At 54.8% G+C, this 15350-nt stretch overlaps 1 protein-coding gene across 4 annotated transcripts in view; it reads right to left on the bottom strand.

The window, feature by feature from the left end:
• Window positions 1-15350, bottom strand: part of CNTFR (ciliary neurotrophic factor receptor) — a gene marked incomplete at its 3' end in the record, with an annotated part of 174833 nt that overhangs the window by 42485 nt on the left and 116998 nt on the right. For all 4 annotated transcript variants that reach the window (XM_084304802.1, XM_084304801.1, XM_084304800.1 and 1 more), the window contains one exon: window positions 7794-8024. In XM_084304802.1, the coding sequence (XP_084160928.1) occupies window positions 7794-8024 (231 nt within the window). The remainder of the gene's footprint in view (window positions 1-7793; window positions 8025-15350) is intronic.

Raw genomic sequence — 15350 nt, 5'->3', positions numbered from 1 at the left:
GGACATCTGTTTAGAGCATTTCTACTGCGTGGCTCTCCCAGGCTATTTCTATCTCTTCTTGTCAAAATTTATCAACTGCGTAATTGTTTAAACAGCATTAAAGTGCTTGGAGCAAGAGCAACTGGAAATTGTCCTGCAGTTGCCTCTGGTACCGATGCTGACAGCTCGGGAGGGGATTGGGAGAGAAGGGATCCATCGGGCATGGGAACCCTCTGACTCCTTTTCCTGGGGGGAGACACCACCCCGTCTTGCTAGCGGGAGGAAAATAATCTCACTTTACTCTCTTCTCTGCTTTCCAGACCCAAGACTCTCTTCCCTCTCCTCTCCTCCCCTCCCTGACCACACGGACCTGCTGTTAGCACACATTTAGTCTTTTAAATTATTTACAGCAGACTCACCAGCTCGGGAAACCATAGCTAATGACAATGTCTTTCACGCTGAAGTACACTGGGTGCTGCCTGCGCCTGCCCCGAGCCCCTGCGGGGTCTCAGCTGGGATCTCTCCGTGTGCCCAGGCCTCACCTGGGTTCCCAGCTGCCACCAGCAAATTTGGGGAGGGATGGAGAAGCACTGGGAGCTGGGAAAAATGAGGATTTAATGCCACCTTTCCTCCTCTGGGATTGGTTCAGTAGCATGGTTATCCCTCCTCCTGCCAAGCAGGAGGGATGGGGCTGTGGGGAAGGAAAAGGGTCCCCACCACGGGGTCTTTGTGCCTCTGGAGACATCCCCCAGTGGATGCCCACCACCACCCAGGTCTGTGCAGCCATACCCTGTGGCTGTGGGGACAGGAGGTGGCTGTGCCCCTGTCCCTCCCCTCCATCACCACCCAGAGCTGGGAAACCACCACGGGCAGGCGGCAGGAAGCTCGCACTAAATATTTTGACAAGGGGCACTTAGGAGCAGCTGAGATTAAATCCTTCCCAGCGTGGAGTCCAGCATAAGCAGAGCCTTGTGCCTCAAGTGCGTATCCCCCCGGCATGCATGTCCCCAGCCTGCAGCCGCTGTCCCCTGGCCAAGGCGTCAGGATGCTTCAGCCCTGCTGCACCACACATCCCTAATTCCTGGCACGGGGGAGCAGGGGCTGTGGGAAGCTGTTTAGACTGGCCTTGGGCTTTGCTAATTACTAGGCTGTTTTTGTTATCTTACCAAGGATAAACAAACCTCGGAAGAGATGAGGAGGCTGCACTGCCATCCTTCCTACACGGGACGATGGCATGCTGAGACCACGCTGCGTGCAGCCTTCGGTGCTCGTGCCGTGAGGGGACAGGGCGGGTGTCCCTGCACGCTGCTGAGCCCCAGAGCCCTTCCTCATCTCCTCCTCCCACCCCATCCCAGGAGAAAGGGGTGCTGGGTGGGACAAGCGGGTTAGGATCAGAAACGGGCAGAAAAATATCCAAAGCCAGGCTCTGGGCTCCAGCAACATGACGCAGCGCTACGAGGTCCCAGGAGAAGCGCCGGCTTCTCACTGCCCTCATGCCACGGGCTGCTCCTGCCGTGACTCCGGCTGAGGGCGCAGCTCTCCAGGGCAGCCGGCCGGCCATGAGCTCATCGGTCACTGCAGTCCAAGCACGGGGCCAGGTCCCTCCAGGCCCCGGGGACACACCGGCCCCAGCACCTCCTGGCTGTGCTCTGCCCCAGGGCGCTGCGAGCCCGCGCACCGACACCTAATAAATGCCACGTGCCGCTCCGCTCGTGCCGAGCCCCACCGCCCCCAGCTCCCCCATGTGCGCAGGGGGGCCGCAAGGATGGGAGAGGGGATATTTTTATTGTTTCTGACACCGGCTGCCCCAGATTATCGTATTTTACGCGGCGAGCCAAGGAAGCATCACTCTGCTATGCTGCAGCTGGGCAGGCTGCCGAGCCCGGCGAGGGGAAGGACGGGAGGAAGGCAGCGGGGTGTGGGTGCGTGCACGCGTGGGTGCGAGCGTGCAAGTGTGCATGTGTGTGTGTGTGTGTGTGCACCCACAGCCAGCAGGCATGGTTTTTGCCCAGCCTCTCCCACGGGGCCACGGCAGAGAGGTTGCCCGCTGCCTTCAAACGTGTTTGTTTTTCTACTCCGGCTCCTAATTCGATTAGGACTAATTGCATTTGGGAGCGTGGTTGGGCTTTTTGGTGGGGTGTTTTTGGCCTGCTCCTTAAAAAGCTGGGATGGCAATTTGCATATCATTACCCAGCATGCCTTTCCAGCTCCCAGCCGGGCCAAGACCCGAAATCAGGGCATGGGCAGCAAAGTTCATCCCCTGAGTTTCCTTAGCCGCAAACAAACCTCAGCGTGGCAAGGCGGCGTGCAGAGAGCCTGCACGACCCATGAAATAAAGCTGAATTTCAATTAACGAGACACTCCTGCAACTCAGTCAACCCTGTCTGATGGTCCCTTGCCCAGGGCTCTCTGGGGAGCTGTGGGTAATGCTTGCCCAAGAGGACCCCCAGGGTCACTCCACTTGTGTGTCTTCCAGTGCTGCAGGGCAAAAATCCACCGCTAGAAACCTGACAGCTTCAGGGTGTATCTCCTGATGCTGGAATCTCAGCAGCCACACTCTTTAATTTATTAGCACCATCTATCTAAATTTATTAGCTCCAAAACCCAGCATGGTTTTGGTCCAGTTTCATGTATTTCTGCCCCAGATGCTCCCTGGGCATAGCTGAGAAGGTGACCTTGGACAGGGCTGTCCCCAAGGGGCAGAAGGGATGCGGATAGCTGTTTTGGAGGGCAAGAGGGATGGATCCTAGGGGAGAGTGCTGCTGCTGCCAGCTGGCCCTGGTGCCCGGGAACAGCCGCCACCATGTTTAACTTGCTGCTCTCGAAATAGCCTCAGTTTACATGGCCGCGGGAAAGGATTGGATAAGTTCATGGGGGAAAAATCCATCAGAAAGGTTTTAAAAAAAACAATCGCTGCATCACAGATTGCTGGACACAAGCAAGAAAGTCTCTGCACACACTTCGCCTGGGCCCGCTCTTTGCTTTCTGCATCCCCACCAGCAGCAGGAGCGACGGGGGAGCCTGTGGATGCGCTGCTGCTGGGCACACGCACCCTCACCGCCGGCTGCTGGGGCAGCCCAACCTCTGTCCTTCCAAACCAGCATGTAAGCATTGCCCATGTGTGGTTTTTCACACCAAATCAACCCAAGGAGGACTCCAGACAGACAGCCGCCTCACATCACGGGATGCTCACACCTGCCTGGTGCTCTGGCCCGCAGCTGTCTGGGGAGCCGGAGCTGAATGTCTTAAATTGTGAGCTTGTTACCTTCTTTGTTTCTTCAGATTGGAGGGGTGAAAAAGAAAAAAAAAAAAAAAAAAAAAAAGCTATTTAAAAAAAAAATAAAAAAAGAAGATGCGAACTGCAGTCCGACCCTCCGGTCGCAGCTGGAGCCCAGCTGGGAGGAAAGGGACTTCTAAGGCAGAGAGAAGGGAGGCTCTGATTATTTATTAGTGGCCGATGTTTGATCGCTTGCTAATCAGGCCAGAGAACGCACTCGGGCTCTCCCGGCCTCCCTGCTCACATGTGGTTTCTGTTGCTTTGCCCCTTCCCCCCTCCTGCCCCCCCTCTGGTTTTGCTTTGTTTGTTTTTCTGTTAATTTGGTTGTTTTTCCATGTCGTTTTCTGTCAAACCGCATGTTTTTTCCCTTTCTCTCGCCAGCCGCTGCAGTGACAGACACGGGAGGAAGGAGGCCAGCCCGGACCCTGCTTGCCCGCTGCCAGCCCACCTCCCTCCACCATGGGCAGCATTTAGGGTGGCACCTGGCCCTGCATCCCCATCCCATGGCCACCTCACAGCCTGCATCCCAACTTGCATCCCTGCCACCAGAAATTTGGCAGCGATGGGGCGAGCAGCACGGCCAGCAGTGCCCGGACATCCCAGCACAGGGCAGAGGGGCAAGAGGAGAGGTGCAAATGCCAGGAGGTGGGCAGGCAGAGGATGAAGATAAGCAGGTTAGAAAGGGATGGGAGGATGGGAGCGGAAGGACGGACGCCCGCCCGGCTGGCTGCCTCCCTCCCCTGCTTGCACACAAGGCCTCCCCGCTCCCATGTGCGCTCTCCGGCTTCTGGCAGCCTCTCCGCCGCGCGTTTCCACTCCTCTCTGGCCCATTAGCAGTATTTTTATAACATTCTGTAATGCACGGAGCCGTGTGCCAAACCTCAAGAGCACATTATTTCCCAACGTCTTTGTTACATCCATCCCCAGGCCCTCGGGCCGCGCGTTTCCAAACGCCGAGCTGCGGCGCTGGGGGCAGCCGGGAGCCCGGTGCCCGGAGCTCAGCCCAGGCGTGCAAAACCCCCAGCCCCATCTCCTACTGCTCGGACAGCCCCCGTGCTCCAGGCTACGGGGTGGACAATCTGCTGGAGATATGCACGGTGCATTCTGGTTGCCCTCCTATGGCTCACCTCATGCTCTGCTGCTCACTTGAGGACAGGTTTCAGAGCAACGCACGGCTGCTCGAAGCCCTCTGGAACAGACTGCCCTGCAGAAGTGCCCCCGGGCATTTTGTGCCAGGGTGCTTTGCATGCAGGAGATGGGTGACCTGGGACTCCCAGGGACAAGCACGCCTGTGGGCCCTTCCTCCTCTCCCAGGTGGGATCTCCATCCCCCAGCCATCCCGTCCCTGGATGCACACTGTCCCCACTGCTGTGTCCCCATCTCTGCAGGGAAGGGGATAGCATGGCTACACATGGCCATACACACTTCCCTGAGTGCTGCTGAGCTCCTGGCCACGTCCCCCATGATTTACACCTGGGCATCAAAACCTCCCCTGAGGAACATCTGAGCCCCTCATGTCCTTCTGCCCGCCTGTTGAAGTGCATCAATGAGCCACCTCCATGCATTTTGTGTGTTTTTTTTTTCCCCAGTGTGCTGCATCCCAGTCCTTCCACAGTGAAACCCCCACCCCAGAAACCCCAGGGTCACCCTGCAGCCACCAGCACGTCCCACCCCGGCTCCCTCCTCCTGGGCCAGAGCCACTGTGGAAAACGCATCGGAGAGCGGTCTGAGCCTCATGCCGGAGCTCCCCCATCCCTCCCAGCAGCTCCCCTTTCAGCACAATCTGATCCCCTTTAGCCATTTCCTAAGCCGTGTTCCAACTCCCATACTAATCCACATTTTCTCTGGTTTAACTCATAATTTCCCATGTGGCATCATAGCAAATACTTCACTGAAGTCAAGACAGATTACATCGACCACATTTCTGGACCTAGAAAATCAGTTCCCTTATCAAAGAGAGCTATCAGGTTAATCTGGTGTGATATATCGCTGGCAAGCTCCCGTTATATTTTCTCCCATTTTCCATTTGTCTCCACATCTTTAATTGTTCTTTCTTCTGAGAGCACTGCGGGGCGCAGGGGGGTCAGGCTGTCTGATGGGGATTTTTCCTTTTCTCAAGCACAGGAGGCACGCTGCCTCTCCCCACATTCCTGGGTACCACCAGTGAGCCCTCGGTCGCTAATAAGCCTGGCTAATGAACTAAAATCTCCTTACCTGGGGATGAGGTGGACTTCAGCACACCCTTTTCTTTGAGCTTGCTTGCACAGCAGAGGGCCACCTTCAGGTTTTATCCTCCTCCATCTCCCCCAGTATCACCAGCTAGACCTGGAGGGGCTCAGACAGGGCTGGGAGCTGCCCCCGTTACATTTCATCTCCCCTCCAGCCCGGCTGCACAGCTCATCTCTTCTCTCCTTGCTTTCTCCTTACGCATACAGCTAACCCTGCTTGAGCTTCCTCTGTAAGGTCCCACTCAGCTTGACTCCTGGCAGTTCTCCCTTCATCCCTGCACTCTCTGAACCCCGAGACAGAGCTAGATTTGCTAACTGACACCTCTCCTGCTCCTCCTCTGCTCTCTGATGTCTCCTTATGATTGTCTGCCCGTTTCCCCCCTCCCTGCCTTGCTCGGGATGCACGCTCCAGGTAGTGCTTTTTATTTAGCGAGACCTCTTTGCACGCAGCCCCCAGCCCTTCCGTCTTCTCGTTTTGCTGCTTTGCCCTGCTGAGATGGGAAAGTGCAGCCACAGGCCTGTTTTCACTTAACTCCCTGCCCAATTTAAGTGAAACGAGTCCAAGATCCTCAAACCACAGGTTTTCCTCTGCAGCCTTCATGTGCACTCACCCTGCTCGCCCGTGCCCAGCCGAACACAGCAAACATCCCCACTGCCACCAGCTGCCGCTGGGTGCTGCACACCTCCCACCAGGGATGCTCCCAAACCCACTCCTCCACAGCATCCCGCTCACCTCGGGGCATCGACCACCCCCGGAGAGGCAGGGAAGTGCGAGGAGCAGGCAGGGGCCAGGGGCAGCAGCGGTGCTGCAAAAAGAAACCTTGCAGAGAACATTAAATTAAAATCCAGGCAATTAAATTAATTACCACTAAAAGCATCTCACCTGATTAGTTCCTTGCATAATTAATTGCATTATCAACACTGGGCACTCGCTTATTTATTTACTGCTTGCAGCCCCTGTGGTGTCTGAGCGTGCCCCTCGGCTGCTCAGTGCCCGGTGGGGCTGGAGCAGGCACTGGCCAGGAACACGCAGCAATAGGAAATCAGCGGGATTTTGGCTCTAATGCCAAGCAATTCCCATGGGTGCCCAAGTGGATTGACAGGGATTGCTCTAAGCGAGGAGTTTAGCAGAGGCAAGAGTCATGGCGAAGTCACGGTGATGCCACGGCTGCAAAGGAGACAGCTGGACCACAGACCCCCCTTCTCCTCGTGTCCTACAGATGTGGGCTGCAGCCCCTGCTCATTTTGCAGGGTGTTTGCAGGCACGGCCTGCTGTGCCCCTGGGTTCTGAACACCTCCTCGCCCCGATAACACAGCCAAGGGGTCCCTGACCACACGCTTACCAGCGACACACCATTCATTGCCACACTCCCAACCCTGCTACCTCCTCCATCCTCCTGCCCTAGGCAGCCCACTCTGCCCTCGCTTGTTTTTCTCGTTGATTTCCAGCTTTGTCCAGCACCTCTTCCCCTTGGCCCACATGCCAACATCCCTCCCAGCAGTATCTGGTACCGTGAGATTGATGCCCTGCAGCATCACAGGCTTATGCAGCCCCTCCGCCTGACCCCGCTGTGACAGAAACGCATCTGCACGGTGCTGAAGGTGAGACAGGGAGCAGAGAAATGGGGACCTGGGGATGGCCAGCACATCCCTGGGGGGCTCCTGGCTTGTGCCTTGCAGCATCCTCCGTGGCAGCCTCAGCTCACTGCCAGCTGGTGCTCCTGGCACCCCCGGCTCTCGGTTACAAGCGCGAAACCCACAGTTGCTCTCAGCTGTACAAACACAGCAGCCCACGGAACACACAGCTGCTATCAGCTATCAGGGTGGTGTGAAATATAGCACAGCTCTTATCTCCCACGATGAGACCTGTGAATCAGCACATCTCTCACTTAAGATAAGCAAAATCCTGTGAAACGTGCAGCTGGCCTCCACCGCAGCCGTGCACGGGCTCTCCTGCAAACACACAGCAGCCTCCACCACTTTTTGGCTGTTCCTCTGATAGAAACACACTGCAGTAACCACGGCCAGCAATCTTCCTCCCTGGCTGCCCTAAAAAAGGGCTCAACTCTGACCTTTTCTACTTGCAGCCGTTGCCCCTCCTGCTGCACCATGTTGCTGGAGAAGCAACATCCCTTCCCAAACTGTTCGAGGGGCATCGTTACCATCTTTGACTCAAAGTTTGTGGCAGAATGGGCTAATTCCAGCATCCTGCTGCTGGGGTTTGTATGTCACGGGCAGCTTGCTCTGGCTCAAGAGACAGCATGGCTCTGTCCCCCCGTCCCCACAATGTCACACACCAGGGTACTCACTTCCCACCCGCAGGTAGGTCTGGTACTTGAGGTGCCAGGAGGAGCCCTCGTAGCAGGAGTACTGGCCGCTCTGCGTCAGGTCCACGTTCTTCAGGATCAGGTACGAGCCGTTCAGGTGGGAGTCGTCGATGTCAGTGCCATTGGCCGTCCAGGTCACAGCCGCGTCCCAGTCCATGGAGCCACACTTCATGGTCACGTCCGCACCTACCCGCTCGTACTGGATGTGGCTGTCTGTGGAGGAGAGGGAAGAAAAAAGCAGGTGAGCTCGGAGCCCTGGGCTGCCTTGGAAATAGGATCTTACCGTAACTTGTACAGAAAGCAAGGGAAGGACTGAGCCATGGACAGACACGATGCTCAAGGAAGCACATGTTCTCCTCCTGACCGTAACAGTGGTTTACTGTGACCTTAGACCAGGTAACAAACCACATCTATCTCATAGGATGCTTTCCCCCAACCTTTACCTTGGAGGAGACACATCAGGGCCACACGTATGGCTCACCAGCCAAACGCCCCACAGCATAGCCTGCTGCTCACACCACCAAGTCATTGCCACTCCTGCATCCACAAGGCTTGCTGCAGGAGGCAAATCAAGCACACACATCACAAATTCCCAGGGGAGAGAGGTGACAGACCCCAGGACGTGATACCAGCAAACTTTATTTCCTAGCGGAGGTGGGAAGTGGGCAGCTGCCCTTGCAGCTCCCTGCCTAGGAAATGAGGTGGGAGGATCGCAGCCTACCTGTGCCACACTTTGGAGAGGGGCAGCTGCTTGGCGCACGCTATGCTGTTTATCTCCCTGCTTGGTTTTTCTTCTCTCGCTACAATAACATGATGCCTTGCTGAGCTGTTTGATTTAGCATCTCGCGAGTGGGGCAGTACAGCTCATTGGGCACCAGCTGCCTAATTGAATTTTCTCAGGTTTCTGGACAGGAGTTCGAGCTGACATTCATTAATGATGCTTGGCAATTGAATCTTTCCCGTGTTGCTACACGGGCTGTGCTGAGCCGCGTGTGGCAAGAATAAAACCGTACGTGTGTGTGCATGATGCGGGGTGAAGCAGGACAGGGCGTGAGCAGGGGGTGAGCATCTCCCTCAAGGCTTCATCAAGCCTTTGTGCACAGGCAAGGGCTGTTTGACTCCCAAAGCACTCCCAGGTTTCCAAAATGCTTTTGACAAGGTGCATCAATAAAGGCTCCCAAGGAAACGAAGCAGCCCTGAAAAACAAGGAGGGTCCTCGCAGGGATTTATAGCAGCTAAAGGTCAGGAGACCAAAGGTGAGAGGAGGCGGTCAGGCTTGGCAGAGGAAGACGTCACCGGTGAGGTTTGACAGAGATCAGAGCTGGGCCGGAGCTGCCCAGCATGCTGTAACTCATGTGGAAGAGGGGGGCATGGCAGTGAGAGGAGGCAGCCGAGGCTGTAAGGGCAGCAAAATTAAAGCTGGGGGCAAAAGTGATACAGAAGGGTGTCACGGTACAGACCAGCTCTGTATCAATAAACACGCAGGGACACATGGGGTGAGGAAGGGCTTGTTTGCCTTGCTGTCCCTGCAGTCACGGCTCCAAATTAGCTGCAGCCTCCATGGAAACACATCTTGGAGTGTCACACTCAGTTCCCTGAAAACATCCGCTCGGTGGCAATCAAAAATGCAAACCCAATGATAGGAATTATTAAGCACGGGCTTGAGAACAAAACAGAAAGTGCTGGACCCTACAAGCCGCACACAATGCTATGCCCGTGTCATTAAGAGCACAGTTTTCAGCTGAAAAAATCAGCAGAAGAAGGAAATGTGGAAAAGCAAAGGTCAGAAACAGCCCCTGTGTAAGGGATGGCATGGCAGACTCAATTTCTTCATCCCCATAAAGAGACAACTGGCTGGAGACCTAGATAACACCTAAACAGGCACCTAAATAACACTGAATGACATGGAGAGGATGAATAGAGAAGGACTGCTTCCTCTTTCTCCTAAGAAAATAATTAAGGGGCAGCAAATGAAACAAGGAAAATAAAGTGCTTCTTCTGCACAATGTGTAATGACATTTCCAAAACCCACATCCTTCAGTTGCTGTGCATGTCTGAATTTTGGTGAAAAGCGTGATTAAACAAATCTATCAACCAAGGGTGGTAAAACACTGAGCTGCCCCAGCAAGCCCACAGTGGGCAGAGATAGGAAAAGCACCCCTGTGCCCATCCTGCTCTTTTCTCTCACTCTAGATTCCAGCTCCTGGGTCCTGCTGGGAGCTGGGACCAAGGGCTACACGATGTGGTATGGTCCAGCCATGCCTGCACCTTAGGGAGAAGTCCACAGCCTGAGCCTATCTGCAAAGGAGAGTGCCCTGGGATGAAGCTGGCCCTGAGGGATTCCTCCTGAAGACCCCCAGCAAGCAGCTGCATGTCAGCACACCTACTTCTGATAGGGAAATGATATCTTTGGGGATGCTGTCCTTGCTGGGAAGGGGATGCTGAGAACAGCAGTGGAAATGGGCTGAAGGTAGTAAGATGCTGCTGAGATGTCTCAGGATCATCTCAGACACTGGCTAAAAGTGTTTTGAGTGCCTTAAAAGAGCTTACAGCATCCAGTGACAGGCAGAAAGAAGGAAGAGCATCCCAGCTGAGGAGTCTGTGGGGAGGGGCAGCTGGACTGGGTCCAGATAAATGGGCAGATTGGTGGAAATTTGGAAGACGGATGAGTGGGGAGATGAACGAGTGTGTGTGCCTGCAGACAGATGGATAGCTGGCTGGCTGGGCACAGCTGGGACGGGGGGAAGTGTATGAAGAAGAAAGGATAGATGACTATGGAAGTGGATGGATGGATGAGCGTATGTGAGGATGCAGAGCGATGTAAGAGGATGGAGGATGGAGGACTAACATTTGAGCAGCAGGCTGGCCGGATCAGTATGTGGATGGAGGGACGGATGGGCAGATGGATGGAGGGATGGCTGGGTGGGTGGGTGTGCAGAGGGAGGGAAGGATCAATGAATGGCAGCAGGGGAGGGGGTGGTTGGCTGTTCAAATGGCTGGGCAGATGGATGGATTGACAGATGACTAGGCAGATGGGCAGATGGATCCACGTAGATAACAGACCTAAAGCATGGATCCCAGCATCTTACTCCAGTTCTGCTCTGATTTCTTCCCTTGCATAAGGTACTCCTTTGAATAGATTTTCCCTTGCCCTTTCCTGCTGGTTCCTGTAAGGCCATTGACCCTCCTGCCCTCACACCTGCGGGGCAGAGACTGTGGAGATGCAACATCACCCAGCAGTGCGCGGAGAAATGCCTGCTGCAGCAATTCAGGGAAGGATTGGGGCAGGGGAAAGCTCTGGGGTGCCCAGCTCTGCTTCTCAGGACTGCAGCTGAGGGCTTGCCTGTAGCTGGGGAGGCAGGGCTAGGCTGGGAAGGGGGAAAAGGCACCTTGAATTATTTCCTGTTGGTCCTCAAACACAGCACAAACACGCTGGCACGCATCCAGAAGGACGCAGGGAGCCATTCCTGGAAGACAGGTCTTTGAAAGCAATAGTCTTTCCCAGGGCAATGACTTAAGGCTCCCGACAAAGAAGAAACCCAAAGCACAGTGTCAGAGCAGGCATTTCCCCCAGATGGGTTTAATGACCCTCATGCTGGGGCTGAGCCAGGTCCCCATGTCACATCCAGCCACGTGGATGTGTGGCACCCCACTGCCCCCCCTGTGTCACCTCCCTTTGCCTGTCCTGAGCTGCAGCTACCAGCAGTGCTTTTGGGTGGGGACAGGTGAGGGCAACAAGAGCCTTTCCCATGGGAACACATTTAATGCTTCCCAAATCCAGCCTGCCCAGCTGGAGCTCCTCAGCTGAAACTTCCTCCTCGTTTCCCTTCTTAATGATTCTTGACCTGCAAGGGCAGCACCACTGAAACCTCTGCAGCTCCCACCCCCCCCAGCACCCCAGTGGGGCTCCTTGTGCCAGGGTCCATCCCAAGCCAGCCCCTTGCAAGCACTCATGGGGGCCAAAACCATCCCAGTGATTTGCACACTGGAACAACTGCTCCCACCCATGGGCCTCTGCCCACACTCACTGTGGGGCTGCTGCTGGTGTAAGCACAGAGTGAGCAAAAGGAAGGCACCAAAGCATTTTTGGGAATGGACACAACTGCTCTGCACCCTCCTGCACTCTTCTCATCTGCAGGTGGGGAAACTGAGGCAGCGAGAAAGGACACGTCCCCCTCTCCCCCATGGGACACGGAGCACTTCTGCAGCAGGAATCTGTCCTGAAGTATCTGTATCGCCCCACTAGCCTACGTACCTCTCGCCCAGAGCTGTGTGCTTGGCCATGAGTAATAATCCGAGCAGCTAATTAGATCTCTGTGTATGCATTCATAAATTATACATTTAATATTTACACAGTGCCGGGGGTACGCTGAGAGCTCTCCAAGCAGATGGAGCAGCGAGGTCTCACACCCTGCAACTTCCCGCTGTAAATGAGACTTGTAATGAGATCCAATGGGATCAGAGAGATGTTTCTGACCCTCTCTGGCCTTTGGCTGTGGGTCTCCCAGGGAACTGGCACAACCATGTAGCTTCTCTCGTGCTCCAGCACCCATGCTGGCCAGCCTGGGCATCACTGACCCTGCTCAAGGGGTGCTGTTGGCTCTGCTCCCAGCTGTAGCTTTGTGGTCCTGGGGGTTGCCTTTCTTGAGATGAAACAGCCTCTAGCACCGGAAAGGGTTTCCCTACACCATCTTCCTGAAGTGCACCCCATCCTTGATCTCCTCACATCCATTCCCTCCAGTGCTGCTTGGTCTCTTGCACTGCTTTCGTTGCCAGCAGAAACCTTCCCTTCCAGAAGAAGGAATTTCATGCTTAAGGAGGCAGTTCTTCCGCAAGTGATTTAAAACTAAATACATCTTTGTAAGGAAACAGGCATAATTAAGTGTCATCGATGTAGCCAAAGATATGGACCGTTCCAAGTTAATTTTGTCCATTAATGAAGAATTGCAGCAAGCGGAGCCCACGTTTGTTTGCTCTACTTTGGTAAATCCCTGGAGTCAGCAGCTTTGCTTTCTTGACAAGAAAAAATAATTAGCAAGAAACTTTAATTAAGAGATAACAGATGGGTGCTAAAGGACTTGTACTCAATCACTCCACGATAGCCTGGAAGCAGATCTCGCTTTGCTTCAGGGGCATTGCAGAGGATGCACTTTCTCTCTCCACTGTGGTCGGCTCCTGGCCAGCTCTGGGGCAGGCGAGCCTCTTCCCTCGGCCTGGATGTGACCATAAAATGTTCCCCTGTGAGGGGTGGCACAGCCAGCTGCCCTCAGGGGAGCTCTCCTCCAGCAGCACACCCAGAACAACATCCCACCACTGCTCGGCGGTGGCAGGAGCCTGCTCCCCCCAAAACACAGCTGGGCAGCAAGCAAGCACCCTACTGGGGAGAAAACCCAGCACCAAGCCCATCTGGAAAGAGCAGGATGGAGACCAGAGACTGGTTTTGTTGGGAAGCAGCCTCTCCTGACCTGCCCAACCCCACCAGCCCAGAGCATGCCAGGGGCACTGCCCCTCGCAGGAAGGCTCTCTACCAGGGCCACCTCGTGTCCCCACCTGCCACCATGCCCAGCTCACGCTGTACAGCACCATGCTGCCCTGACACCAAATTGTTCCTGGCCACAAGGGACAAACAAGCCTGGGACTGAGCTCTTCCAGGGCTGCTACGGCTGCTGTACCCATCTGCAATGATTGCACCTCTCTGGCACTGACGGTTTTGTGTTGCCATGCGCACGACCAGAAGATGAGCTGCTGCTGCTCCTGCTCTTCTGTCCTGCTGAGCCCATATGCCCTGGAGCAGGGATGGGAAGCCTGGATGCTGTTGGGCTGGTGACCTTGTTGTTTTGTTTTGCTTTGCTTTGTTTTGCTTTGCTTTGTTTTGTTTTGTTTTCTCCTAGGAGACTTTGGTCTCTCGTCCCAGGAAGGGACCTGAGCTCATGCGCTCATCTGTTTTCCTGCAGGAGGTCTTGGTAGGAGCTTCCCTTGGATGTCCTAGCTTTTCTGGTCCAAAAATGCCCATGCCCTGGGATCCCAAACACCCTCCTTGCTCGGACAGGCTGAGCTATGGCTCTGTTTTCATCCTAAGGCTGGACTTGTCCTTGCAGATTTGGCTTTCTTGCAAAGCTGTGCCCCCTGAGATGATTTGTCCTGAGGCAGAGCAGTCACCTGGCGAAGCAGCAACTCCCCCAGCCCCCTGTATCTACACTGCAGCTGCCCCAACACATGAATGGATGGCAAGAAAAGGAAGGTGTTCAAGGGCCAGAGAGAGATGAATGGCAATAAACAGAGCAAGCACATGGTGGAAAAATCCCACTGATAACCTCCAAACTGTGCTTGCTTGAGCCTTCGCCCTTCGCTGCCAGGTGACTGGAGTTAGCACTGCGGGTGAATTACGGGCTTGTTTTCTGCTCCTGCTTTTTCATGCCGACAGGACAAATAACTTAGGCCACAAAAGAGTGCTTAGATCAGGCTTTTCAGCACCATTTAGGAGGAAATCGATAAGATTCGGAATTAGGTGCCCAAATCACAGCCGTAAAATGCAAGAAAAGCCCATTGCGGTTCCGCAGCAGCGCCAAGACGCCTGCATCTACCAGGCATGGGGAGGAGGCAGAGGCAGATAGAGACGTCAGGCACCCTGCACCACGAGCTGCCTTCCTCCCCATCACTTCTGGCCAGTGCCCATCATCCTCAAACAACAACCTCCCTCCGAGCACAGCAGCACAGCCCTGCTCCCGCATGGCCCTGCTCAGGGCTGTGGGTTAGCATCAGGCATTGGGCAAGATTTTGTTATTATTAGCACAGAGTTATGGGCAAGACTTTGTTATTATTAGCACACAACTATGGAAGTCAGAGGCGTAAAAGACCTGTTGGGTCCCACTCAGTCCATCCTCCTTCTGCCAAGACAGTATTGGTCCCTGCAGCATATTTACTATTTCTCCGGTCTAATTTTACATACTGTACAATCTGCGCAGTGCCAAGTTACGATCCCTGTGTGAGAAGCACAGCTCTCAATTTCCAGGCTCTCGGGTGTGTAAAATCACAACCGCGATGTTAAATTAACTTTTTTTTTTTTTTTTGCATTTAATCATTTAATAGCTCTAAAATTCAGCCCCTCAGGCTCTTTCTGTCTGTCTGTTGGCGTGGGCTTTGCCTGCTGTAGGCCAGTGGCTTGTCGCTGACTGATGCAACGCTCGCACCCCTGGGTGGATCGGCAGCAGCTGGGCTTGAAGCTGGGACCGCTGCAACTTAACACGTGAACTTCTGTGGCCCGAGCTTGAAAAACTCCTCCACTTCCTCAACCGCAGGTACAGGAGGCTAAGCCTCCTCCTCACGGCATAGCCCCTGAAGGGACAAGGCACAGGGCACAACTTGTGCTCGGGGCCAGGACTCAAAGGCAGCACACAGGATTAATTCAGGAATCGAAGCAGGGAGGTGATCTGCAGCATCAAGATGCGGGGGTACCCTGTGGCCATCCCCTGGTTTGTCACCTTGCTGTCACGATATGTCCTCCCGCACAGCAGAGCTCAGCAGTGCCTGCCAGCAGCT

This window comes from Netta rufina (genome assembly GCF_964035555.1).
Source record: "Netta rufina genome assembly, chromosome: Z".
NCBI lineage: Eukaryota > Metazoa > Chordata > Aves > Anseriformes > Anatidae > Netta > Netta rufina.
This window is presented reverse-complemented; position numbering and strand designations above follow the sequence as displayed.